This window comes from Rhinopithecus bieti, unplaced genomic scaffold (assembly GCF_001698545.2).
Source record: "Rhinopithecus bieti isolate Rb0 unplaced genomic scaffold, ASM169854v2 scaffold_34818, whole genome shotgun sequence".
In the NCBI taxonomy this organism is placed as follows: Eukaryota; Metazoa; Chordata; class Mammalia; order Primates; family Cercopithecidae; genus Rhinopithecus; species Rhinopithecus bieti.
Window position 1 is genome coordinate 1,187,625 of NW_016815484.1, and position 27,787 is coordinate 1,215,411.

At 47.7% G+C, this 27,787-nt stretch overlaps 1 protein-coding gene across 12 annotated transcripts in view; it reads left to right on the top strand.

Moving 5' to 3' along the window:
- The window catches only part of EGFLAM (EGF like, fibronectin type III and laminin G domains), a 231,373-nt gene extending 208,927 nt beyond the window's left edge, over positions 1-22,446 (top strand). For 4 of the 12 annotated variants that reach the window (XM_017853200.1, XM_017853206.1, XM_017853203.1 and 1 more), the window contains 6 exons: positions 3,257-3,289; positions 5,858-5,936; positions 8,827-8,970; positions 16,130-16,213; positions 20,342-20,445; positions 21,270-21,980. In XM_017853200.1, the coding sequence (XP_017708689.1) occupies positions 3,257-3,289; positions 5,858-5,936; positions 8,827-8,970; positions 16,130-16,213; positions 20,342-20,445; positions 21,270-21,424 (599 nt within the window). In that variant the 3' untranslated portion in view covers positions 21,425-21,980. Of the gene's footprint in view, positions 1-2,471; positions 3,290-5,508; positions 5,699-5,857; positions 5,977-8,826; positions 8,971-16,129; positions 16,214-20,341; positions 20,446-21,269 lie in introns of those variants that run through there. The other 8 variants (XM_017853202.1, XM_017853205.1, XM_017853199.1 and 5 more) reach the window with 7 other exon arrangements.
- The last annotated feature ends 5,341 nt before the right edge of the window (positions 22,447-27,787 follow it).

The window sequence follows — 27,787 nt, forward strand, 5'->3', positions numbered from 1 at the left end:
ATGTTAAAAGTATATTTAATATATTAAAATAAGTCATTTCAAATTAATTGGAAAAGAGAGGTTATTGTTACACAAGTAATTCGGTTGTTATATGGGAAAAAAATTTCAATTGTGTTTATCTTACAGATGAATTAAAGAGTGAAACATGCAAACATACACATTAAACAAATACCCAGACCCTTCGCTGCAGTCCTTCAGCTAATGACCATGTTGGCTGTTCCCAGTTCTTCATTCTGGTCATTTCCTCCTTTAGTAATTGGATTTTGTAATAGCACAATTCTAAGATGGTTCCCAAGATTCCTGAACCTTTGTTAGGGAAACAGGAGCATAGGAGAGCCAGGGTGACACCATTTTAAAAGTCAGCTCCATCTTAAAACTAGCAAGGTACATTCCTTGTCAGTCACATGGTCATATAAGATGTCTATGGCTGAGGAAGCAGCTTAGTAATGCCTGCAAAGACAAACCCTAGGACAACCAAACATTCAGATGCTCTGATATCACATAATAATATATGCTTTTAAGATGAGTAGAGTCAGGCCAGGCGCGGTGGCTCATGCCTGTAATTACAGCACTTTGGGAGGCTGAGGCGGGTGGATCACCTGAAGTCAGGAGTTTGGGACCAGCCTGGGCAACATGGTGAAGCCCTATCTCTACTAAAAATACAAAAATTAGCCAGGTGTGGTCGTGCATGCCTGTAATCCCAGCTACTCGGGAGGCTGAGGCAGGAAAATCACTTAAACCCGGGAGGCGGAGTTTGCAGTGAGCCGAGATCATGCCACTGCACTCCAGCCTAGGTGACTGGGTGACAGAGCAAGACTCTATCTCAAAAAATAAAAAATATAAGATGATTAGAGTCATGCTTTGATGTACTTATGCACTAAAATGCGAAGGATAACTTCCTTTAGAAAACACTTAAACCAACTGCAAGAGCCAAATTCAGAGGAATTTCTTTTCTGTGGATGGTATATCATTAAACATCCCCAGAATGGGAGATCTGGGGGTGTTTAATGTAGATGTTTATCTTCAGATAGTTGAAGGGCTGCTAGTTTAGGGAAAGTTTTGTTTGTTTTTACTTTGTGGCTATAGTCAGCGTACTATAATAAAGACCTCTGTGCCTAGTAGAATGGTCCAGCACGGGAGTGAGCTACCTTGTCTAAGAGTGAGCTGCTCACTGTCGGAAGTGTTTGCTCCTGCGGGATGGACATCCATCAAGGATGCTGCTGAGAGGAGCCCTGGTTGTTGGGGAAGTTAGCCTTCCATGCCCACAGGGCCCTTTCCTTTGCTAAGGTCCTGTGAACGTGGGAAAGAAACATTGGTCCCTTCAACTCTTTTTTTTTTTTTTTGAGATAGAGTCTAACTCTGTCACCCAGGCTGGAGTGCAGTGACGTGATCTCAGCTCACTGCAGCCTCTGCCTCCCAGGTTCAAACGATTCTCCTGCCTCAGCCTCATGAGTAGCTGAGATGACAGGCATGCCCTGCCACACCGGGCTAATTTTTGTATTTTTAGTTGAGACACGGTTTCACCATGTTGGCCAGGCTGGTCTCGAACTCCTGACCTCAGATTATCCACCCGCCTGGGCCTCCCAAAGTGCTGGGATTATAGGCATGAGCCACCACACCTGACCAACTCTTTATAGTCTATTGGGAATTCCAAGTTCCTCAAATGGAAAATTTGCTTTGCCTGGACTGCAGGGCTTCTGGCTTGGAGGCTGCTGTCCACTGGGGTGTTTGTGTGTGTGTGTGTGTGTGTGTGTGTGTGTGTGTGTGTGTGTCACCAGATGGCACAGGCTTTTAGGTATAAATGTAAGAAAATGAAAAAAACACATTTCAACTAATCAGTAAGGCTATTGCCACAGAAAAAAGGCAATGTAGAAAAAATTAGGTATACTGGAAATGGTAGAGAGAAGTGGGGAATAGGAAGAGATTTGTTAAAGGATACAAAATTACAGGGAGATAGGAGAAATAAGTTCTGATGCTCCGAAGCACTATAGGATGACTCTAGTTGACAATAATAAATAGTTTCAAATAACTAGCAGGAGGACATTGAGTGTTCCCAGCACAAAGAAATGATACATTTTGAGATGGGATGGATACACTAATTACCCTGATCTGATCACTATATAAGTATCAAAACATCACTATGTACCCCAAAAATATGTACAATTATTATGTGTCAATTAAATTTTTTTCAATAAAAGCAAAAAAATTAGGTATAGGGTTAGGTTAAAATATAATCATGTTGGCCAGGCGCAGTGGCTCAAACCTGTAATCCCGGCACTTTGGGAGGCCCAGGCAGGTGGATCACCTGAGGTCAGGAGGTCGAGACCAGCCTGGCTAACATGGCGAAACCCCAATTCTACTAAAAATACAAAAATTAGCCGGGCATGATGGTACATGCCTATAGTCCCAGCTACTCAGAAGGCTGAGGCAGGAGAATGGCTAGAACCCTGGAGGCGGAGGTTGCGGTGAGCCGAGGTCATGCCACTGCACTCCAGCCCGGGCAACAGAGCAAGACTCTGTCTCAAAATAATAATAATAATGATGATGTTTACAACATTTAAACCAACTACAAAGAGCCAGAAAGGGCTCAATGGTCACTTCAAGCTGTGATGATTTTGGATGTGATTATTTGTTCCTGTATATAGTCACTTAAGTGAAGCATAGTTTGACCATTTTTTTATTCTGCAGTGTTTCTCGAGGGTGCCTCTGCCTTTGTTAATCACAAAATAACCAGGGGTCTGGAATCTTGCAAGTGGAGATGGGGTGGGAATGAGGGCGATATTTTCCACTAGGGAGAGAGAAGAGGCAGCTAGCTGGCTTATCATTCCTTTTTCACACGCAGCCTAGAGCCAAGAAAAGTAATAATCATTGACAAGGTAAGTAACTCTTGAGCAAGGAGCTGTATCTCTAGATTTAAAAGAAATGCAGATTGTCGGTGGAAGGTGAGGGAGCCTCAGAAGTGTCAGACAGCTGATTTCAAACATCTTCTTGGTCCACTGCCACCCCCACCTTCATTAAGCCGAGCTGAGGCAGGGAGGCGGGTGGCTGGGTGCCAATCATGCTGAGGAGAGATTTCCAGTGGTTCCCCGCGGGGCTCATATTCACATTCCCTAAGAGGACGTTCTGGACCCTCGGGCAGAGCTTTGTGAGAGAAACAAGGCTGGCTTCAAGTGATCTGCAACCAGAGTAATTGGGATTTGACAAGGACTGTGAAAGGCTGATTCTCCCTGTTCTCTTTCATGCTGGCACCGGTCAGAGTGTGGGAACTACTGCCTCAATAGTAAGTACAGTAAGTCCTATGAGAGACTGCGAGAGCGCTCTGGGCTGGGGCCAGGGCCTGCCAGGGCAAGCCAACCGCATGCAGGGGGACCCGGGGTGAGTGGTGTGGGAGCTGGGACATGCCTATGCATGGTGGGAAGCCTTCCCGCTGGCCGGCCAGAGGACATTCTCTCCTGAGCTGGGGGCTGAGCCGGCAGCTGCTGGGGGCGCCCACAGACTCCCTCGGAAGCTCGTGTGCAGAGCTGATGTGTGGCAGGCACGTCCTGACCCTTGCAAGGAGCTCAGGGGAAAGAAGGCTGTTGGCCACAGGCCCACCGCCACGGCCAACAACAGCAGGGACTGGCCCTGGCTGTACCTCTCCCCTCTGGGAGTGAACCGAACCCACCAGGGACTCCTTGGTTCCGTTTAGCTCCGGGAAGGCCTCCCCCGCGGCTCAGCTTGCATCTTCTCTGCTTCTCCCTTCCCAGCCATGGTGTCCTGAATGAGGGGCCCGCTGCCCCAGCTGAGAACTTCCTTCCACCTCCTCCATTTTTGCACTCCTACCTGCTGCCCAGTCCTCCTCCTCCCTGACATTTCTGTCTATTCCTCTGGGTCCATTCCCTCCCCTCCTTTTCCGGCACTGCCTTCTTTCCTTTTCTGTTTCCCGTCCTTCCTTGCCGGGTGGCTGCTTTCTCTCCAGCTTGTCTTCCTGGGCACTTTCTTCCCTCCTCTTCTTGCTGCAGTGTCCCTTCTTTCTCATTCATCCCACCTGTTTTCCTACTCGGCTCCTTTCCCATCCTCTTGCCATTTTGCCTCCCACTCTCTTTTCCTCCCTGTTTTCCTTCCTTGTCTCCTCTTCCTCCTACCTCCTTTAGTCAGAAGGGAATGGCTGGGGGTGCAGCCCTGGACTGTAAGTGACAAGAGCCCTTCACCTCTGGCCCTGCTAAGTCCTTGCAGCCTCAGGCCTTTGTCCAGGGCTGTGCTGCTTCCGAGAACCACAGAGCAACTTCTTCGGTAGTTACCTCCAAAATTTTCTTTTTCATCCTTTGCTTTTCTTGTTTTCTTTCCTCTCTTCTTTTATTTTTTGGTTTTTATGAAAGGCTCTGGGAAGCTGCCAACATAGAGACTTCTACTTGGGGGCCCACTGTCCTCGGCTTTGCTGTTTTTGCTCTTTTTTTATGTTTGAAGGTTAATCTGTATGACTGTTCATAGTATCAAATAATTCTACATTTCCTTTCTGGGGTGGAGAGTCCTTCGTTCAGTGTCTTCTTCGCACCAACCATGTATTTTCGTGAAACTATAACGTGTTTTACAAACCTTCTTATTTGCCCTCATTTTGTACATTTCTTTGAATTTGAGATTTATTCTACCTTAATTTCCTTAAACCACCATTTCTGTATCTTTCCAAAGAGGAAAGAGATACTGTTGTTATTTCTCTAGCAGAAATCCCCTAGCCTCATCCCCGGTTTGTGACACCACACACAGCTACTTAAAATCTTCTTTTGCTAACTATGTATAAAAGGGTAATTCCTCAGGAAAACAAAGTAAAGAGAGTTTGGGAAGAAGAAAATGTATTTCTAAAATATTGGAAAGCTGAGAGGGGGCCGGAAGCCAGAATTAAGAAGAGCCGGTCAGGTTCAAGGCCTAGTGCTCTCTTAACTACGTGATCTCAGACAAATCCTCCATGCTTTCTACTCCTCACTTTCTCCTCTGTAAAGTGAGAATAACCAACCCTTCCCTTCCCCCATACTAACTGCTACTTCATGAGATTGTAGTGAAGATCTTGTGAAATAGACCAGGCACAGTGGCCATGCCTGTAATCCCAGCACTTTAGGAGGCCAAGGCAGGTGGATCACCTAAGGTCAGGAGTTCGAGACCAGTCCGGCCAACATGGTGAAACCCCGTCTCTACCAAAAGTACAAAAATTAGCCGGGCTTGGTGGTGGGTACCTGTAATCCCAGCTACTTGAGAGGCTGAGGCAGGAGGATTGCTTGAACTCAGGAGGTGGAAGTTGCAGTGAGCCAAGATCGTGCCATTGCACTCCAGCCTGGGCAACAAGAGCGAAATTCCTTTTCAAATCGAAAGATCTTGTGAAATACACTGGAAAGTGATCGGAAATGCAGGAGTCCAAGCCTCATTCATAGTGCTTTAGAGTCTCTCAAAGTCCTCACTTAAAGGGTTCTGCAGCAAATTAACTTTCAAGAATCCTAGTGGGCCTTACTTAGGGATTTGTTTTCTCTGCCTCCCTAGGAGAACATCTGGGGTTGTCCCCAGCTGCTCCCCACATGGCCCAAGACCTGCTCTTTGGCTTCCAAGAATAATTGGAAACAGTTCAAGTTTCAGCACATCGTGAGGCCTTCTCAGCAGCGTTGAGGCCAGTGGCAGGGACAAGACTTCCCCAGAAGCGAAAAGTGGGGGAGAAGCCAACCCCAGGCCATGGGGCCGGGCAACTGTGAATATGCATGCGGCCAAAGGGAAGGGGTTGATGAATTGTTAAACATCCTATTTCCAGGAGCTGGGTGTTTTCCTGCTGTATGTGTGAGTGCAGGAGCCAAGAGAACCACATACTATGTAACCTCCTTTTTCTGTTCTGTCCCAGCGATCGTAGAAGCCATTGAGATCCCGCAGTTTATCGGCCGCAGTTACCTGACGTATGACAACCCAGATATCTTGAAGAGGTAATAAGCTTCAACAGGCACCTTCCTCAGCTTTCTGGGGGTAAATTTTCTCTATATCTTTCTCAGAGCTTTTCTTATATTTCATGCCAGAAGATAATTCTCAAAGAAGACCATTCAGCCCTGGCCTCAGGGGAAAAACACACACAACATGAAATAAACATAGAAACTAGAGCAAAATAAAACAAAAAACAAACTAAACTTGAGAAATTGGCCTTTCAAATAACCCTGTTACAAACAATCCAGTATTTTTCTGGTCAAAGGGCCTGGAGAGAGCAACTTGACTGGTCCCAGAGTTTCCAGTATTCAGGCTTTGAGAAGCAGTGAGAATGTGATGTTCCCAAAGCCTCAGTGATGACTATGATTCTCTGAGAAGGGCAGTTCCATGCTGTGCCATGGCCGGACTGTGCAGCTCCGACCTGGGCCAGCAGCAGAAGGACAGACAGATCCAAGCCCGTTCCCTGCTGGGTCCATACCTACCTTGCATCTTCATCAGCAAAGGTCTCTTGTCCCCTTCAGGCTCTGGCCAGTTCAGTGAGAGGCTTCTCAGCTCTCTTCATGTGGATACAGGGAAATGCCCAAGTCCCAGCCCTGGCCTGGAGTCCTTGCTCTTCGTTTGGAATAGCCTTTGACGTGGCAAAATCCTCAACTCGGTCAAGCTTGTCTTTGGCACTTTCAGTTTGCCCCTTATCTCTTTCTTTCCCTTCCCCCAGTTCTTTGTGGTTTCTAGTGTGCTATTCCCCTTTCTGCTCCCCACACAGTCATTCTGGGATTTCCCTGCCTCTTCAGATTGACTGCATCTTAACACACAAGGGCAAATCTTTAAACAAAAGACATCCAGTTCTTAGGGTGGAGTTTGGTGACTTGTCAGGGAACAGAAGTGGTTGGGAGGAATTCTCCTAGGGCACTGGATGTCCCTGGTAACTCCCAGCACACCTCAGGCAGACACTGCTTCACTTCTCTAATCCCAGGTTGTGTTTATCTATGTTGTCTTGGCATGGGGACTTAGGTAAAATGGATTCCCAGCCAAGAGAGACTGTCCTCCTTCTTCAGCCCTTTCTCTCCAAAAATGGAAGGTCATTCAGTCCCTAGAAAGCAGTGACAGGGTGAAAGGGGCCCAAGCGTTCAGTCTCTGAGGGTTAGTGAGAGATTACCAGGTAGTTTGGGGGAGTAAAGGGGATTCATGAGAGCAAGAGACATGAGGCCCAAAACCACAGCTACCTTGAGTGCCATAGTGTGTGTGTATGTGTGTGTACACATGCGTGTGTGTGTATGTGTGTATATGACAGTACAAATGCATGTATGTGAGGCTGCAGGTAAAAGTCAAGTTCAGGATCTATTCCAGTCAGATACCTTTGGTGCAAAGTAACAGAAAGTTCAGCTTAAAATGTCTTACGCATGAGGGATATTTACTATTTCATATCACAAGGTGTCCAGACTTACACTGGATCTTGGGTTGATCAATTAAGAGAAGCAGCTGTACCCTCAAAGATTCCAATCTCATCCCTATTTCTTGCTTGTTGTCCTTAGCATCTTCTCCAGAGGCCACTCCCCAGCTGCCTGTAAGCTGCACATAAGATGACTCTGACTATATCCAGTGGAAGTTAAAAAGCCTTTTTTTCTCATGTGACTCTTTTTAAAAGAGAAGGAATTCTTCCCAGAATTGTATCTCACTGGACTAAAGGGATACGATTGTGTCTCTTCTGTGCTGCCACATGCCTGCCCCTAAATCAATCACTGGCAAGAGAAATGGGAACCTCTTGACTGGCTTGTAACCAATCAATATACGCAAGGCAAATGGGAGAGGGAAGGAACCTGAGCGAAAGTCTAGGCTAAGCAGGTCTCTAGGGAACGGGTCAGTGCTTGATTGTGCTGCACCTGGCCTGGGGGACCTCGCACCTCCCTCGCCGTGCTGAGGCCCTGCATGGGGAATGCAAACTTGGTCTCTTCCTGATGAGCTCAGGCTCTGGGAAGCATAGACAATAGTCCCCTCCACTGTTCACGATTGAGGACACTCTGCAGACACAGACCCAGGTGTGTGGGACAGACAGAGGGATGGCTCAAGTGACTAGAGAATGGACAAAGAAACTTTCCCAATAACATTACGCTAGTAGCAATATTAAATTATGTTTCCTCCTATCTCACCCTTGATTCAAGGACCTCAGCCTTCCTCTTTTCCCTGTGCAAGATGAAACACTGATCACGCTAATAAGAATGAATTTCTGAACTAGTCTATTCTTAAGCATTGCTAAGAGCACGTCAGCCTGTGAACCTATTCCCAGCCAGGGATGTAGAGCAAGGAGCCGGCCTAGCCTGAGCACCCCTCCTTTCCTTGAAGCTTCCTGTTCTCCACCCTGGCTCTGCCTCAACACCACTCCAGACCATTCACGGTCAGGCCATGTTCCTTGTCTGAGACGCCATCACTTGGGTATTTTCCCTGTCTAGGCCTTGTCCCCAAGTGACTTGTCACTCACCGGCCAGAGCTGGCCATCCACAGCCGTGGTCCTAGCCTAGAGTGGCTGCCAATTTGAGCCTCTTGGTAAATAGGAAGCACACTTTCTGTTGGGGAATGGGGCCCTTGAGTAGCAAAACAGGAAAAGAATGAGGTGTGTACGGGGTGCAGCCTAAACTGTGACGTTGGCCATAGTCTTGCTAATCTGTCACTCAGCAAATGCTCTGTGGTGGGGTTCACAGTGCTTGGGGAGGGAGACTGCTGCTGAGTGAGCAGTCCAGACCTTTAGATCCGTGGTGCAACTCAGGGTGATGAAGTAAGCATCAGAAAGTGCCAGATTATCCTACATCTGGTTCCTCAGGGCTGGCAGGCAAAACTGGAATTACTCGGAAACAGATGTTGGTAGTTGATTTGGTGGACTTGTTTGTGTATTTCCTCCAGGGTGTCAGGATCAAGATCAAATGTGTTCATGAGGTTTAAGACAACTGCCAAGGATGGCCTTTTGCTGTGGAGGGGAGACAGCCCCATGAGGCCCAATAGCGACTTCATTTCCTTGGGCCTTCGGGATGGAGCCCTTGTGTTCAGGTAACCCACTCTCCAGCTGCCTTCAGCAGCACCTTGCAATTTTCTCAGACATTGCAGATCATGCCAAGCAGAGTGATTCAGAAGGGAGCCAGAACACAGTCTGCTGGAACTGGCTGAAGCCTGAAGCTTCAAGGCTTATTGGAAGCTCCTGGTCTTTCTTTCCAACATTCATCTTATACAGCTGCAGTCAGCAAACTATGGCCTGAAGGCCAAATCTGACCCACCACTCTTTTTTGTAAATGAAGTCTTGCTGGGGCCGGGTGCAGTGGCTCACGCCTGTAATCTCAGCACTTTGGGAGGCTGAGGAGGGCAGATCACTTGAGGTCAGAAGTTTGAGACCAGCCTGAGCAACACGGAGAAACCCCGTCTCTACTAAAAAATACAAAAATTAGCTGGGCGTGGTGGCAGGTGCCTGTAATCCCAGCTACTAGGGAGGCTGAGGCAGGAAAATGGCTTGAACCCAGGAGGCAGGTGTTGCAGTGAGCCAAGATCGCGCCTCTGCACTCCAGCCTGGGTGACAGAGCAAGACTCCATCTCAAAAAAAAAACAAAAAATAAAAAACAAAAACCAAGAGTACCCCAGTATTCCAACAGGAGTTTTTTGTTTTTTGTTTTGTTTTGTTTTGTTTTGAGACAGAGTCTTGCTCTTTTCCCCCAGGCCAGAGTGCAGTGGCGCAGTCTCAGCTCACTGCAACCTCTGCCTCCCGGGTTCAAGTGATTCTCTTATCTCTGCCTCCCTAGTAGCTGGGATTACAGCACATGCCACCATGCCCGGCTGATTTTTGTATTTTTTGTACAAATGGGGTTTCACCATGTTGGCTGGTCTCAAACCCTGACCTCAGGTGATCTACTCGCCTTGGCCTCCCAAAGTGTTGGGATTACAGGCATCAGCCACTGTGCCTGGCTTGTACTCTTTCATTTATATATTGTCTATGGCCATGTTCATGCTACAGTGGCACACTTGAGTAGCTTCAATAGGAACTGCATGGCAGAGCCTTAGGAATTGACCATCTACCCCTGTGAGGAACAATTCTGTGCCCTTGTTCGAGTGTGTTACTGCTGCATGCTCCCTACTCATAAATTAGGAAGGGGCAGAAAGAGGACTTGGATACTGCCAAGCACGAAGGCCAAGCATGGAAGCGAGTACTCAGCCTAAGACTCAGCAGCTCAGGGAGGTCTAAAACCTAAGCTCCAGGAGCCCTGACTTTAAATTCTGACTCGGCTCCCTGTTAGCTGTATAGCTGTGGGAAGGAGAATCCCCGCTTTCAAGTCTCCTGCTGCCCAAGGAACAAAGCACAGATTCGTGTCTCAGTGGATCCAGCCAACATGAGCGTTTTGTAAATGCTTCTTGGGTGTTACCGATAAGGCGGTGCCAGAAGTTCTTCCTTCTTTTAAGTGAATTTAGACTGTTTTCAAATGTGTCAAATACATAGCTATGAAGTAGTTAAAGAATTACCTGAATGATTTCTCCCTACCGTTCTTATCAGATTGGGTGAAAGCTGAGCTTCCAAGGGGCAGGGCCTGTCTCCTGTAACATGAAAACACTTCTCTAGAGATTGTCATGGCACATCCTTACACGAGGTTAGAAATCACTCCTCTAGACAGTGGCTTTCCGAGTGTGGTCTCCAGACCAGCAGCCTCAGCATCACCTGGGAACTTGTTAGAAATCCACATTCTCAGGCTCCACCCTGAGCTACTGAACCAGAAACACTCTAGGGGTGGGGTCCAGCAATCTGTGTGGTAACTGTTTCCCCAGATAATTCTGATACCCTCAAAGCTTTGAGCTCCATGGGGGAGGCATTTCTCAGGCTTGTACTTCTTAATTCACCCTCTGATGACTAGCTGGAGTGGCCGCTAAATGATATGAAAGTAATTGAATTGAAATAGACAAAGGAGGACTCACTAAACAAGGGAGAAGTTGAAGACTTAATTCTGGGGCTTCTGTTGGTCCTGTGCTAAGATTACTGACAGCCCAAGTAGGATAACAGAAATCTTTCCATTTGAATAAAAGGCATTTTGAGAGGCAATGTCACTTGTCCAGTGTCATGCTATTGCCTAAATAGGAGAGCATGCTAAGTGACTCAGTCCTATGATTGCTGGGGACTTTGGAGAGTCGTGTGTAGTTGAGGCTGGAAGCTGGTAGGTGAGAGGCAGCTTCTCACCATCTCCGCCTTCCTGTCCTCCATAGCCTCCCACCCATTGCTGGCCCAGAGGTTGAACACAGAGTTCTTCACACCCTATTTCAGGCTGGCTGCCTTGAAGCCATTTTCTTGTGGTTTTCCTGTGGTTAACCTCATCAAGGCCTCAAGTACTTGATTGTGCCCAGAAAAGAGAACTGAAACAGTAGCTCAGCTGTGGGTGGGATGGTCCAGCTTCCCCCTAAACTGCCTGCTGAACCTATTCACCACCCACTCTACCCCAGCAGGGAAACAGCTCCCACCACCTCCCACACTGAGCCCTGGAGAGCCCCATCCCCTCTCCCACCTGCTTAGCATCCTTCAAACAGCTCTACTTTATCCTGGACATATTTCTTGTTACCATTTCTTTCTCAGGATTCTGAAAATTGGCCCTCTGTTTTTCATTTTAATCCTGGAGTTCGGATTGTGATCTGTGTAAGATACACTGCTGAGCCCAGGCTGAGGCTGACTTCTGTGCCTGCTCTGGTCCTGGAACCGCCCCATCACTGCCGTTCTGTTCACTGCTGAGCCCTGGCTGAGGCTGACTTCTGTGCCTGCTCTGGTCCTGGAGCCACCCCATCACTGCCGCTCTGTTCGTCCTCCATCTGGGTATTATCCCACCACATCAATGCCCCCGATGCTGATGTAGGGAAGCGTCCCAGCGGGCTGGGGACAGAGAGGAATTCCAGTGTAGGCCAGTAGTTTGAAGATGTCAGCATACAGTGAATCACTGGGGAGCTTGTTTCAAAGGTAGATTCCCAGGTTTGCCCCCTGAGATTCTGATGCAATTGGTGGGTACCGGGGTCTGATTAGAAACAAGCACCCAGGTGGTTCCAGGACCCATACCCTGAGAAACAGGGTCTGAAGTGGCTTTGGAATCACACATGCCTGATCCCCTATGTGGGCCCATGCAAGTTACCTAAATCTCAGCCTCTGTCCCCTCCTTGCAAAATGACAGGGTTCGCTGTAAAGATTAAATGAATGAATTCATGTAAGGGGTTCAGTGCGGGGCAACTTTCTCCTTCCTACCAGTTCCTTGGGGTGCATTGTCAACCCTGTATCCAAGCTGCACTAAGTGCTGCCTCTTTTAGGAGTGGTGGGATTATTCGTTTGGCTCCTATCATGTGCAGTGCTTCCTACATAGCTAATTAATGATAATGATAAGAAAAATTATGATCCTTGCTCAAGCATTTTCTGAGTCTTAGAAGCCTTTACCTCAGACAGATAACATGTAGTTATTATTAAAACGTAGTTCTTATTTTTATTATTGTTACTGTTATTTTTAATAAGTCATGGGCCCTGCCCCTGAGGAGCACAGATCTGTGCAGTCTGGAGAGTGAATCTTTCTACAGAGCAGACAAATTGTTCTTGAGGTTTCAGTGTTTGATCCAGGCTCAAAGCAGATGAAGAGGAATCCTAAGATAATAAAATACAGTCTCAACTTTCATGACTTTCTTCACCTAAATGCTGGTTCTTTGGCTAATTTAGTGCTCAAAGCCTTTCAGCCAGAGAATAGGGAAAAGCGATGGGATTCTAAAAATGTATGTATGTATATATATTTATAGTTTTGGTGCAAGATTTAGCAGAGAAAAAAGGAAATCAAAGTGCTCGTGAAAATGAGTGTGTTTTTCTGTTTTCTGTTTTGCTTTTGTGTTGTTTCGTTTTGTTTTGTGATTGTACGTGGGGCATAAAACCTACCGCCGGCGGGGTTTGTGAACGTTGCTTGGCCGTTCACACTGAACATTGCCCACTTAGTTTCACCTCATCACGTCTTCATGCAATGAAGAGGGGGAAGAGACTTGACATTAGTAAAGTGCCTTGTGCTGCAGTTTAAAGGGGACATGATGAAAAGTGTCACCACAGGAAAACAGGAAGGTGGCCGAGTGGTTTCCAAAAGGCCTCACCTGAAGGTATTTCCGAGTGGCCCACCTTGGTGCTCTGGCTCACAGCCTCTACTGCACACCAAGACGAGCGGCTCAGAATAATCCATCATGGCAGCCAGGTTCCCAAGACATGGGTAGAGAAGTTAGACATAAACATTCTTATATCTGTTTCTACATTTTTATACTGAGGCATGCCTTCCTGCCATGCACGCTTGTTCAGTGTAGAGCTTGACACATTTAGAATATGTAAACACTGATTCACTATCACCCAGAACAAGATATAGAACATGTCCACCACCCAAAAATGCTCCCTCATTCTTCTCCCGGTGAAGGTAACCACTATTCTTGGTCATTTATGATTGTATATATGAGGGAGCTTTTCCAGGGTGAGTATCAGCATGTCAGGAGAAGTGGGAGGTTCTTTGGAGGGTCTGAAGTCAGATGGAATTGGGGGGTTGGGGAACCAGGCCATGGAGAAGCCAACTGAGTTGACCCCTCCCACAGTGATGGCTAGATTCCCATCTGCCAGATTCACAGTTGACTCCCTAGAGCACATTCTGGCTCTTGGCCTGAACAAGAGAGTTGTCGGGTTGGAGAACAGAAGGAAGTGCGTGCATCCTTTGTCTAGATGGGCTTAGACGACTGAAAAGGTTTTCATTCACTGCACCACAATCATGCAGCAATCCAGCCTCCCTGCACTTACACAGCCAGGTCACCTTGATTCTGAGATCTGGGTGTTCCGGACTGCTTTGGTTATATATTGACAGCTTGTTGGCTTACTTTCCCACATGGCTAGTCTTCTAGGAGAGCTGTGACACATTCAAGCCTTGGTGGCAACTTTCTTCTTCCTACCAGTTCCTTGGGGTGCATTGTCAACCCCATATCCAAGCTGCACTAAGTGCTGCCTCTGTTTGGAGTGGCGGGATTATTTGTTTGGCTGCTATGATGTGCAGTGCTTCCTGCATATGTCATGTTACTTAGCATTCCCTAGGATTCTTCAGGGAAGGAATTATTATCCCTGTTTGACAGATGAGAATATTTTGAAACAAGTTGCCCAAGAGCTATTAACACAGAGCTATTAACTAGCGAGTCAGGGGATCAAGCCATGTCCATTGAATGTGAGTGTCCGTGCTCTTTCTATCACCCCATGCCACCTCTCAGAATGGCCATAGATAGTAATTCAGCTAAGTTTCTGCCCACCAGCAACTCGCCCTACTTCCTATTCATTCAAGAAGTATTTAGCCATCAAATCATGAAATCTCAAAATTCCACCGCCAGACTGCTTTATACAAGGAGATACTTGATGTGGGAAAATTCATTAGAAAACAGTGGACTTTTCAGGGTCAGAGTGGCAGCTTTGTCCCAGTGTTTGTTGAGTCACCCCAAGTCCTATTCTTGGTTAAATGTCAATGGGCTGGATGAGTTCTTTGAGCCTCCATTATCGAAGGAATGACATATGGTGCTTTCTCTGCAGAAAGCCAAGCACTTCCTATTCTTGCTGTTTTCTCAGAATGAGTACATGCGAGTGCCTGGTAACTCATCCAGGTTTTCTCTCGACATCCCTCTATCTTGGGCAATGAGGTGAAGGAGAGATATGTCCTCTTACAAAATGAGGAGGGAGTATCCCAGGTGGAACATACTTCCCTTCAAAAGCTTGATGGCCTAGGCTTTGTTGTATTATCCAGGGAAAGTCTGGGCAGTTGGCCCAGTGCCCAGTCTAGAGTAGTCACTCACTAAATATCTGTCCAATTAAATTTAATTAGAATAATTGAATGAACACTGGATTAAGGGCGATATTTCTCTCTGGTAATGACATGTTCATGTTTTCTGAAACCCTTACGGTATCAGGGTGTCTGGGAACTGAAATAGAAAATAGGAAGCCACTAGAGAAACCTGATAGCAGAGTTAAATGGAATGAGGACAGAGGATACACCAAGTTCAAGTTCTACATTAGGTTTGTGATTTTAGGCAAATTCCCTTAATCTCTCTGGAGCTCACCCTACTCTTCAATGTTCAGTTTAAAAAAAAAAAAAAAAAGTGAAAACAGATGTATTCATTTCTTAGGGCTCTGGTAATGACCATAAATTACGTGGCTTAAAACAATAGAAATGGGCTCTCTCGCGGTTCTGAAGGCTGGAAATCCATCATGCAGTGCTAGGGTTCGCTTCTTCTAGAGGGTCTCAGGGAGAATCGGCTCCATGCCTGTCCCCCAGGTTCTGGTGGTGGCTGGCAGCCTTTGGCGTTCCTTGGCTTGGAGATGCCCCACTGCAGTCCCTGCCTTCATCTTCCCATGGTGTTCCCTGTCTCTGTGTGTCTCTGGCTCCGTGTCCAAATCTCTTCCCATAAAGATATCGGTCATATTGGATCCATGGCTGCCCTAATCCAGTATGACTTCATCTTAACTAATGAATCTGTAAAGACCCTATTTTCAAATAAGGTCACATTCTGAGGCTCTGGGTAGACATGAATTTGGCGGGTGGAGGGAGTGGGCAGACCATCATCATAACACAGTGTAAAACATTACACATGATAAAGCCCTTCTTGTTATTCCTGATACTCTAGTACTGATGTTGCCTTACATGAGGGCATTAAAAAACAATCTTGATAATATTATGCTAAGTGAAGTAAGCCAGTCACACAGTCCCAAAAAGACAAATACTCTATGATGCCTCTCATATGAGGTATGAAGAAGAATCAAATCCATAGAGTCAGAAAGTAGAAGGCTGGTTGTCAGGGGCTGAGGGGAGGGAAGAATGAGGGGTTATTATTTAATGCAATGCTTTGTGTTGTAAGATGAGTTTTGGAGATTGCCAGCCCAACAATATGAATATGTACTTAATACTACTGCACTGTATGCTTAAAAATGGTTACGATGGCCATGGTTATGTTATGTATGTTTTACCATAATTTAAATGTCTGATAATTTTTAATTACATGAACCAGCCTGGAAACCCACCAACTTTTATAGCACTCTTGTTTTCTGTTAAGAAAACTGCACTCTGAGTTGCAAAGAACTTTTGCCCTGAGAATCATCTATGAACCATGTCTGCCTGTGCCTCAGTGTTTTATTCTGTTCTCTTCTTCTTCTCCAACGCTTTAGCTATAACCTGGGCAGTGGTGTGGCATCCATCATGGTGAATGGCTCCTTCAACGATGGTCGGTGGCACCGAGTTAAGGCCGTTAGGTGAGTCCCTCCTGCAGCATGAGCCAGAGCCAGAGCCAGAGCTGAACAGTGGTGGGATGTGGTATCCAGTTCCCTTGTAGTCCCACTGTCCTGTTCCCCAACTTTGCCTGGCATCCTAGTACCCCTGATCCAGGGCATTCAGGGAATTTTCTATGAACTCCCACTGTGCCCTACACTGACACTAACAGGCCAGAGAAACTGAACCCCCAAACCTTCACTAAGCAGTAACCTTCTGGAGAAGAAACCTTTTGATGGCTGAACTGGAGGAGCCTTGAGAGTTCAGGGTATGTGGACTTTAAAGAATGTTTGGGCCGGGCATGGTGGCTCACAACTGGAATCCCAGCACTTTTGGAAGGCCGAGGTGGGTGGATTGCCTGAGCTCAGGAGTTTGAAAGCAGCCTGAGTTACATGGCGAAACCCCGTCTTTACAAAATACAGAAATTGGCTGGGTGTGGTGGCACATGGAGGCTGAGGTGGGAGGACCGCTTAAGCCTGGGTGGTGGAGGTAGCAGGATCATGCCATTGCACTCCAGCTTGGGTGACAGAGTGAGATCCTATCTCAAAAGAAAAAAAAAAAAAAAAAGACTTTCAAATGTCATTGTACAGGCAATCCTCCCCCATCCATCTGGCTTTTTTTGTTTGTTTCATTTGTTTTGAGGCAGGGTCTCGCTCTTTCACCTAGGCTGGAGTACAGTGGTGTCATCATGGCTCAGTGCAGCCTCGCTTGCACTCCCAGGCTCAGGCAGTCCTCCCACCTCAGCCTCTTGAGTAGCTGGGACCACAGGTGTGCACCATCTGCCTTGCTATGTTGCCAGGGCTGGTCTCAACCTCCTGGGCTCAAGTGACCCTAACCCTAACCCTTTGACCTCCCAAAGTGTTGGGATTACAGGCATGAGCCACTGCACCCGGCCATTTTTTTTTTTTATAACATTACCTAAACCTTAGAAGCTGACAGTATTTCACCCAGCCCCAATTACTTATCTCCCCATCACAGAGGTAATTACCACCCTGACTTCTGATTAACTTTGGATGAATCATTCCTTTGCTCTTCTTTGTATAATAGTTTTACTATTAATACCTTTGTCCATATTTCTAACAACATATTTTCAGAAACCAGATAGCAGGCTGAAACTTAGAAATGTCAATCCCACATGTTACATGAAGGTCCCAGGAGAAGATAAGCTGAATCGAGGCTCTGGTTGGGGTTCCCTGAGAATTTATCATAACCCTTTCTGGGGAAGCCAGTGGGTAAAGTCATGAGTGAGGCCTGGGAAACATGGTGCCTACCATGGCTACTTTCCTACTCAGCTCCCATGTAGGCTGCGATGGGGAGAGCTTCGCTGGGCCCCCAACCCCTGGCTGCTGGGCCTGCCTTTGAAACCCTAGAGGAAATGGGGATACAGAGGCAAATCTGTGCCTCTCAGCTTCCCAGGTGGCCTAGAAAGCCCTTGAGACCGAGGGTGATTTTGATGAAGTCCCAACTCTAACTTCCTGAAAAAAGAAATGTTTTCCCATCATGAATATCCACATGCTTGGATTTCAAATAGTTTCTAGACTACAAGTCAAAAATTAACTCCAAAATACTCTGAACTCTATGGCTTCTAACTTCTTCATTTCTCCCTCTTACCCATCTTTAAAGAGGCTTGGCCGGAAACATCTAAAGGAATATGAAATGCTTGAGCTCTTTACCTCTAACTACACTTGATCCCTATAAATCCCCACCCTGGGAACATCAGGGAAGAGCACCCTTCTCCCACTTTCCTTGGGTGGAGACCATTGGTAGAATACTCACACATTGTGGAATAATTTTTAAACCTTCACAGTTGTTGTTGGGGTTTGATTATGTATATCAAGATACACACTGGTGAGGATACCAGGCACTTCCTAGACATCTAAGGAAACTGATCTTAAATGATCTTCCCCTAGACTGTACAACTGTTTGTGGGAAAAGCCAAGATTAGAATCCCAGCTCAAAGCCCTTTCCTTCCCACCCCATGATGAAACTCACCCAAAGCTAGGATTTCAGATGTTTGGGAGGGATAAAGCAGTGGAAGAATTTCACATGTCAGAGTGTCAAGCTGGGCACCATGCAGATGACTCAGCAGACTTGGCTTTTCCTATTGGCATGATGGATACATGTCCTGGTGGGTCTTAGGTGGCAGTGAGGCTGAACAGAAGGAGTTGAGCCCAGAACTGGATGAATGGGAGGATTCCAGCAGATGCTGAGAGTTGTGAGCAGACAGGCCTAGAAGGGAGGATACAACAGATATCAGGGGGAACTGGGTTAAGGCCATGGATATCAATTAAGGTAAGAAGGATTGAGTGGATACCTTAATTCTCTGTGGCAGGCTCCAGGGTTAGAGATAGAAGTGTCAGTGAAAAGGAGATTGCCCAGGAGGCCTTGCTTTGGACCCTGTCTTGCTCTGGGGAATCCTGGTCTTGCAGGCATTAATCCCAGCAGAAAAGAGAAAATAAATTCCAGTTTATTGAACATCTCCAGGTGCCAGGTACTTTTCATACTTTGTCTCAGTTAATATTCACAGCAACTTAGGTTTTATAATCTTCATTTTATGGATAAAAATGATGATATGATAATGATATTGATAACAATAGCAACACATTCCTTTACCAGTCTTTATAGAGCAAAATATATATTAGGTATCATGCCCTGTGCTTTGTACACATAACATCTGATCTCCACAATAATCTTGGGAGATGGGCATCGCTATTCCCATCTCAGGTGAGGATGCTGAAGCTCCACAGATTCCCTTGTTCATTCATCTTCTGGGATGAGCCTTATATTATTCCAGACATAGGAGATACCTCACTGAAGAAAATTAACATCCTTGCCTCATGGTCTTGCATTCTAATGGTAAGCAACAGAGAGTACATAATAAACATGATAAAGAAGCATGTTATTATGTTAGAAGGTGATACCACATTTTTTCACATCTAAGATGCCATTGATTATAAGGTATATCTTCATTTTAGATATAAAAAATGAAAAATTCTTAGACTTTATGAACTAGAGTAAGTAGAAAAAAATGGAATATTTTAGAGTAATTTCTTTTAAAAGGCAGGGCAAGCAAGGCAAGCTGTTGCGGGTACTGCCTGTCACAGCATTCAGGTACAGGATTCTAAGAAAGTACTTCCCAAATGGGAAGTTTGTGGTCTCAAAGACGGGGACAGAACAACAGGAAGTTCTCTAAAGCTCTAGAGGAGGTGCTATCAAGAAGTGAGGCCTGAGTGAGTCCACCCCCTAGTGCTATAAAAGCAAATGTATTTGCTCGAAGAAGGCTCATGGGGCTGGATAGGTTTGAAAAACAGCTTTGAAAACTGCAAAGCCCTTGCCACCAATGAACACCTCCCTTTTCCTGTCTTCAGAGTCACTTTAGGGCTCTGTGGGTTCTTTAGAAACTTCCGAGCCAGTCTTCCCATAGAATGATCCTCTACCTACAAAAACTGCTTCGTTGGCTTCTCATTATACTTAGAATCCCAGCTCCCTATGGCTTCCCATGCCTCGCCAGCAGCTCTCCTCCCCTGCGCTTCACCTGAAAGGTTTTCCCTGGCCCGCTGTCACCTTCAGGATAAATTCTCAACTCCTTACGAGTGGTTGACCGTTTGCTTGGGGCTTCATCTTTCCCAGCCCCAGTGTTTTGTGAGTTCCATCTGTGCTAATCCCTGCTCTTTCTCTTTGCTGTTGTTGCTTCCTCTGTTTGCATAACCTTCTCCTTCACTTGACTTAACCTACCCGGGCTACAAGACACATTTTGGCCAGAATCTCCTGTGGGCACCTTTTCCGGACCATCTGTCTAATAACTGTCCTCTCCCTAGTCTAAGTTAGGTGCTGCTCCTCTGGTGGAATTCCACAGCACCCTGTGGTCTTCGTGGTGGAGTGCTGGCACTGTGTTGTCATTCACAGTTTGACTTTTTGTCTTTCTCAGTAGACTGCAGGCTGCCGAGGGCCAAAAATTTGCCTTTTGCCTTGATTTCTGCAGCCCCATCATTTAGCACAGTGCCTGGCACATAGCGGGTCCCTTTAATACATTTATATTGAAATGAATGAATGATTGAACGAACCCCAAAAATGCCAGGCTTTTTGTTCTTTTTTGTTTCGGCATTTTGCAGGGATGGCCAGTCAGGAAAGATAACCGTGGATGACTATGGAGCCAGAACGGGCAAATCCCCAGGCATGATGCGGCAGCTTAACATCAATGGAGCTCTGTATGTGGGTAAGTGATCGACCCTCGACCAAAGCTAACTTAGGCCAGTGCTTTTCTTATTAGTCTTCCATTTGCTGTGCCAAGTCTGCACGCTTGGCTGGATCAAATACCTGAAAATCAGGAAGCCCTCCAGATATTCCGTTCTTTCATTTTCTGAACAGCTGACTCATGGCTGAGGGGGCAGGAAGGGCTCCCTTCGATGCTTTTATGCTTTGGACAGATCCACCAGGAAAACCAGGCTTTTCTTGTTTGTAGAACAAGAATCTGCTAAATATAGCTCCATGACTTCTCTCTGACAAAACAGGACCTGTTTTCTTTCCCCTTGCAGAATAGAATGACTAGTATTTCTGTAAATGGCTTATTAGAATTAATTTACTAGTGCAGATGCATAAAAATGAAAAGCTATTTTTATCTATATGATATTTTCTATTGAAAGCATTCAACATTAGTGCATTTCTTTTGGTTTAAGATGACATCACTTCTAACTACACATTGCATTCTGTTGACATTATACCACACTTCAAAATTTACTAGACACTGTTTGGTCTCAAGGTGGTCAGTTGGGCCAGAAATCACACATGAGGAATGAATTTATAGCTTTTGATTGTGTACCAAACTGATCCACGTCAATCTGTTCCTTCAAGGATAATTATAGAATAGTGAGAAATGAGGTACCGAGCAGCTCAAGGGGCCCACAGCCCTCACTCACGTATCCTATGAATCGAGGGATGCCTTGAGTAGCAGACATTCAAGTGCCCCAAAGTGGAACCCCGACCTTGCCCTGCTGACACCTGCCCTTTGGCTCACCTCATCTCCCTCTTGCTTCCTGGCAGGTGGAATGAAGGAAATTGCTCTGCACACTAACAGGCAATATATGAGAGGCCTTGTGGGCTGTATCTCTCACTTCACCCTGTCCACCGATTACCACATTGCCCTCGTGGAAGATGCCGCAGATGGGAAAAACATCAACACTTGTGGAGCCAAGTAACACCAGCTGGCCTTGCCCAAGGGACAGAGCCTTCTATTCTGAGAATCCCAGGGGCCCTGAGATCCTGCCTGATGCTATATGCAGAGGCCCAGGGACCAGGTGTGTTTCCTCTCACCAAAAAGAAAGTACACACTGATGAGAAACTGAGAACCAAGACAGGCATCCCTGGGTGGCCTTTCCTGCTGACACTCCGCGAGCTGACCCAGCAGAATTCTCCGTGTAGGAAGCATCGGACCTTGTCCATTGAATATGTAGCAGCTGCCAGAGATCACACATCAATGCAAATTCCAGAGCCTGTCTGCTATAGCTCAATGACTGTGTTGTGATTCATGGTACATTAAAGAGAGAGAGAGAGAAAGAAACCCCCAGGGCAGTATTAAAATACTTCTCTCCTTCCCTGACTCATGAGGCTCTTCCTGACAGCAGAATGACTGTGTGCCCTTGAACTTCACATTTCCCACCTTGACCCGTCGATTGTTCGGATTAACCCCTTCCACTCCTCACTGGCTGGCTCACTGTGTTCTGACTAGTCCATGAAAATAAAGATGGAAGGAGACCAAACACAGAATCATAATCATAATGCGGCCCCTTCCCCAGAGCTTACCTCAAGTGTGAAATTCCTACTTTTTATAATGCAGAGTTAAGGAGCTGAGCCCCGTGATTTTGTAGCTGTACTTTTGTATGTGTATATTTTTATAGCTGCAGACTGTCCACACAGTATACTTTTGGAAGTTTGGGTGGATGACCCTGAGTTCTTGCACACCTTTCCTAAAAATTTCTCCCAAAAGAGACTTGTTTGGGCCGTTTGTGGTGTCAGTGGAATGGATAGGTAACTTGGGTGGGCGACTTGGGGAGCTGACCATCCTCTTTTGGTAAATGTTGATGGCTCAAGGGGATGAATATGAAGCTTTCCAAGATAAGCAGATTAAAAGGAACTTGTGTTACCGAGGTAGGTCACTGTCATTTTTGCTTTAAGAGAGGGGGAATATCTGTAGTAAACTTGAATAAAGGGGACAAAGCTAGAACTTACTCATTCATTCATTCACTTATGGAGGTGTTACTGATTTTGCGGAGGTCAGGTCCATACTAACGGACACTAATACAATCAGTGTTTCTAAGGCTGTGCAGGGGTCAGGGGACGTGCTGTCAGGATGGTCTGAGCATCTGGGTGAGAACCAGAGAAACAGGACTTCTTCCTTCTGTACCATGAGCTGTGCCCCTTCGCTATGCATGCACTTGACCCCAGATACAGCTGGTTCACTGGCAGATCCCCATGACGGACTTACTAAGGGAAAGGTGAGATGAACACTGCCCCCAGAAGGGGGAAATATGATCTAACTTATGCAAGAGCCTATAATTAGTCCCAGTCTTGACTCTACTTTTGTTTGTGCAGCATTCGTTCACCAAGACTTGGGGTTTGTGCAAGGCAGTTTTAAGCACATAATGTAATCATAAAAGATGAATAAACTAGAGAGGTTCACTTTGTGCCCCAATCTCCTGTCTTTGGGAAGCTTTGATGGCCAGGATCCTTTCTCCCAGAGGAATCATGGTAATCATCATCATCATCCACTCCTAGACACATAACCTTACATGAGTGCAATCCAGAGAAAGGCCACATGGTAGAAAGCGGGTCCTTCACCTCCCAGACACCCTCGCCTCAACACCTCTTCCTTTGATACTGTTGGGACCAGTGCTTCCCAAGATGTCATGGAGTTGTTTTACGGCCCATTTTGATGGATTCCCTCCAGCCATAAATATCATTGTGATCTTAGCAAAATCTTCAGCTGAATTGAAGCTAGAAGAGCTGTTGCTGATGAGTTGTTGTTCCATGAAAGTGTTATCCAGAGAAAAATGCAATGTCCCAGGGATGCAGGCCTGGGAGTAGAACCACCTGCCTCTGGGTGGGAAGCAGATGAGGCTAACGGGAGAAGAGTGACATGATGACAGGGTCAGGGGAGTAGGGATCTGACAGGTGAGAGAGCAGCAGAGTGGAGGGATCCCAGAGGAGCTGGTGACCTGGGAGGCTCAGGCTCAGAGGACAGGGTAAGAGACAGTGTATCCTATGTGGGCTCCTGGGTGTCCAGTTTTCTCTCTATGTGTATCTGTTGTCATGGCCACAATAATACTGCATAACAAAAATCACAAAACTGCAATGGCATACAGCAATGAATGTTTATTCCTCACGTGCCTTGAGTGGTCAGCTTGGCAGCTCTGCCAATCTTGGCTGGGCTTGACTAGGTGGGATCTTCTGGTGTCGGCTGGACTTGTTCACACGTGTTAGGGTTGCTAATTCAGGATAGCCTTGGCTGGGTTGATGAGGTGGCTTGTGTCTGCTCCGTGTGTTTCTTGTCCTCCTCCTGGGCCAATGGGCTGACCTGAGCATGCCCTTGTCCTGACGATGGGGGAGGGCACAAGCACAAGAGTAAAGGTGGAAGACCTTTCGTGGCCTCGGCTTGGCACTGCCACACCCTAATCATCTGTGGATTCAAGAGAGGAAGAAATGGGCCAGCCCCCACGTGACATATGGGCTCTTCTCCAGCATGAGAGAACTACCAAGCTGCCTGGCGGAGGGCATGGACTCAGGAGCAGTAGGAAAGCATCACTGCTGATGCAATCGGTCCACCGCAGCAATTCCTGTGTCATTCACGACAGACTGCAGTAGGGATGCCGTGACCCCCTGGCCATAGCTCTTCTCTGACCTTCTCTAACCCTTGGGGCTGGAGGCAAGGTCCATGATGTTCTCAGTGCCCAGCTAGTCCAGGCCAGGCCTGATGGGAGCAGCACCTGCCCTCCCCCTCGCATTGCGGTATCCTCTCTTCCCCTTGCCCTCCTTCCACCTGCTCCCTGACACTTGGCAGCTGGCCCCGTTGCTGTTCTGAGGAGGAGGGACTGGACTGGCTGGGAGATGGGATCTGTGCCTGGCTTTTGGGTAGCCGCTGTGGGGAGAGCATGTTGGAGAAGGCTGGCCAGGCTCTTGGCTGGAGAGAAAGGTCTGGGGTGTTGCCAGGGAGCTCAGAGGCTAACAGCAGTCCCTGTCCTAGGAAGGAAGGATAGAGTAGGGCACGGGATCCTGAAAAGCTTTTCTCCCACAATCAGGATCCGAGAAAATTCCCTGGAACCTCCCACATGTTCGAAGCAAGGGTGACCAAGTGTGGGCTGAGGATGTCCTTGCTTTTCCTATTAAGATGGACTTCCATAACCCTCCATGTTCCTGGAGACCCCACCTCAGGATTTCTCTCAGGAAAGTCTGTGGGGTCTTCTGCGTCCCCTCCTGCGGCTGCCCAGGCAGCTCCCACGGCCTGCCCACCGCCCTGAAGGCCGCCCCGCTCTGCTACCCTGGTATTTGTCTTTCATTTCCTGACACAGTCCTGTTCCCGTCTCCAGGCCCCTCCAACACAAACACGTCGGCTGGTGTCCACACACAGACTGCCCTGCTGGCATGGGCACTGGCGCTTTCCTGCTGCTGCCCCCTCTCCTTCCTCCCTGCCCACCTCCTCCCCTGGCCCTGCAGGAGCTGCCGCCGCCTCCCTGCGTGGGAGGAAGGAGCTCGGAAAAGTGCCCGGAGCTGGAGCTGGCAGGCCCAGGGCTTTCCACTTGGAGGAAACGCTGCATTTTCACCTTTAACCCAGAAAATATGGTTCTCAGAAAGCTTGTTTTAGCACTGTGAGTTCCCAAAGGAGGAAGAATAGGCAGTAGGAGGGGCCCCCAGCCCCTCTGAGCTCCGACAGCAACCCCCACCCCAGAATGCCCTTCTTCCTGGGAGGGAATGACCCAGGGGCAGCCTACAGAGGCCCAGCTGCAGGAAAACAAAGGCAGAGAATTCCAGCTCCGAGTGGAAAGACAATACTTTAGGAGAGGAGCCTGGACAAGGCGTGAGCCGCTTCCCACCTCCTCCCTGCCTCTTCTAGCTCCTGCCCAGTCCAGGAACGCATAGTAGTTGCCCTTGGAGCTGGGGGTCAGTCCAGGCACACCCACCACCGCCCAGACCCTTAGCTGAGAAGGGGGTAAGATTAGCTTATCAAAGGCGGGACGACATTCTCCAGCACTTTCTCCCTGGGGAGACAGCTGCCAGCATGAAATCAAAATTAGAATCCGAAATCAGGGGTCTTACAGCTTTAGCCCACTCCCACATTATTTCTCAACATGGAGATGTGGGTCGTCCGACGGTATCCTATCTATCTGGGGACTTATCCGGCACACATGCTTACATGAAAATGTAAGCAGCCCTGCCTCAACCATTGTGAGGCCAGAAGTCCCAGGGCTGCCGTTAGAAAGTTCCAGCTTACAGGTGGCTATGTTCGGGCCAGCGAAATGACTAATCCAATGCAACAGCATGAGCTGGCTTCTGGGCTAGGCCCTGTGAGTAACCGCACCGCAACCTCACAGTCAAAGAATGTTCACATATTTGATCTTCATAACAGTCCTCCTCCTATGATGGCCGGAGCAGATGGGCATGGACTGTTTGACTTAGGAAGACAGATGCTGGCCAGAAAGACTGGGTGACTTGCCCGTGGTTCCACCACGAGGACGCAGCAACGATGCTGTGCCATGGAGCTTTTCTGCCCTTACCCTGACCTCTGGTCAGGTGCAGTCTGCCCAGGGACACCTGCATTGTTGAGGGACATTCCGGGGCTCCCTTGGGTTAGCTGTCGTCGACAGTATAGTCATGTAAGTGAGGGAGATTCAGACAAAGGTCAGGTCCCAAGAGTCCGCTTGCCAGCGCATGCCATTTTCTCATCACAGCCCTGAATCTGCCGTCTTTCAAAGCCCTTCTGTTGCAGGGACTCTGGGTTGAGCAAATCTGAAAGCAGAAACTAAAGAGCTAGTCCAGCGGGGTGGGATTCAGGACCCTCTACAGGCAATTGGGTGTGGGTTAAATTCCTTTCCCTTCCCTCCTTTGCTTTCATCTCCACAAATAACCTCCATAACCCTGGGGAGTGGTTGCAAGCTATTTCTGCTCAGGGGCATGTTCCCCTGGGCCCCTGCCTCGCCCCGGCCAAGCCACAAGCTGAAAGAGCAGGGCAGGCAGCCGGGAAAGGCCTCCCCTGCCGCTCCTCTTCTTCCCGTTTACTCTTGCTGAGGCATCTTTGTCCTAGAAAGTTCATAGCTCCCAGGAGCACTTGCCCTTTCCTGGAAAGACAAGAGAGAGAACATTATGTCTGAGCACTTGGGAGGAGGTCTCCTGTTTTCTATTTATCCATCTTGTCTTTCAGTTTTGCTCAAGATGCAAATGGTGTCCAGAGGCATAGAAATTTCCCAGCATGTGGCATGGCCTCCTGCGATGTCCCAGCGCTCACCTCCAAGTCAGAGCCCGGCCCGGGGGTATGGCCTCCCCGGATGGCCTGCTGTCAAGGGGCTACAGCTCTGACTTGGCTAGGAGAGGACTTGAGTTGGAATGTCTCTTCGAAGGAAGGCCAGGAAGGCTCAAGAAATTTGCCGTTTATACTCACTTAATAACAAAAGTAAGAGGCACCAGGCCAGGGGCTTAGCTAAGGAAAGCCCTGTTAGGAAATTGGCCAAAAGAAGGCAGAGGCAGAGAAAATGGACTATGAGGCAAAAAGAGCTGTGGGAGGAGAGGGGTGTGGGGCCGCAGGGGTTGCAAGGCTCGCTGCATGGTGACCTCAGGTCCTGCTGGCAGCATTCCATGTTCTCACTGTACATGGGGTTCAGAGAGCAACTGTGGGGTGGGGGTCGGAATGAAATGAGGGGCCCTGTCTAATACAGTGGAAAGTGGAACTTGTGCTGATTGCTTGTCCAGGCCACATTCATACCACCTTGGAAATGAAGGTAGCCTGGGCGGTCTCTGCTCCAGCTCCACATGGGGCTAGAGAGGTAAGAGGATGTGCCTAGGGCTGGGGCCCTTCCCTTATCCATGTGACTGCCTCTGGCCTGGAAGCCGGGAGCCCCTGGGAGTGCGTTGGGAGGCTTTAGGGGTGTGGGGATGGAGGGTGGAGAGCGGATGGCCTACGGGCCCTCACAAGGATTGCTGTAGTTGTCCCCTCCAGGCACTCGCCCACACAAGGTTGGTTCACATTTCACTGACACTCACTGAGGACGAGCTATTCACAAACCAGCCCCTGGCCAAAGTGCCAGTGAGGATATCAAGGACAGAGAGGACTCAGCTCCCCGTCAAGGTGTCGCCTGGGCTGTGGTCTCACCTGAGGCTCATTGGCTCTTTGCTTCTTCAAAGCCAGGGGAGACTTTCTTTAGGCAGGGCCCAGTCCCTCTCATAAGAGCTCTCCTGAATAGGTCGCCCGCCCATGATCATCACCTATTAACTCCAAGTCAATTGATGAGTAGCCTAACCGTGGGAGCGACAATCCATCATTTCCACAGTTCCACGCAAGCATCTTGGGGGCCTTC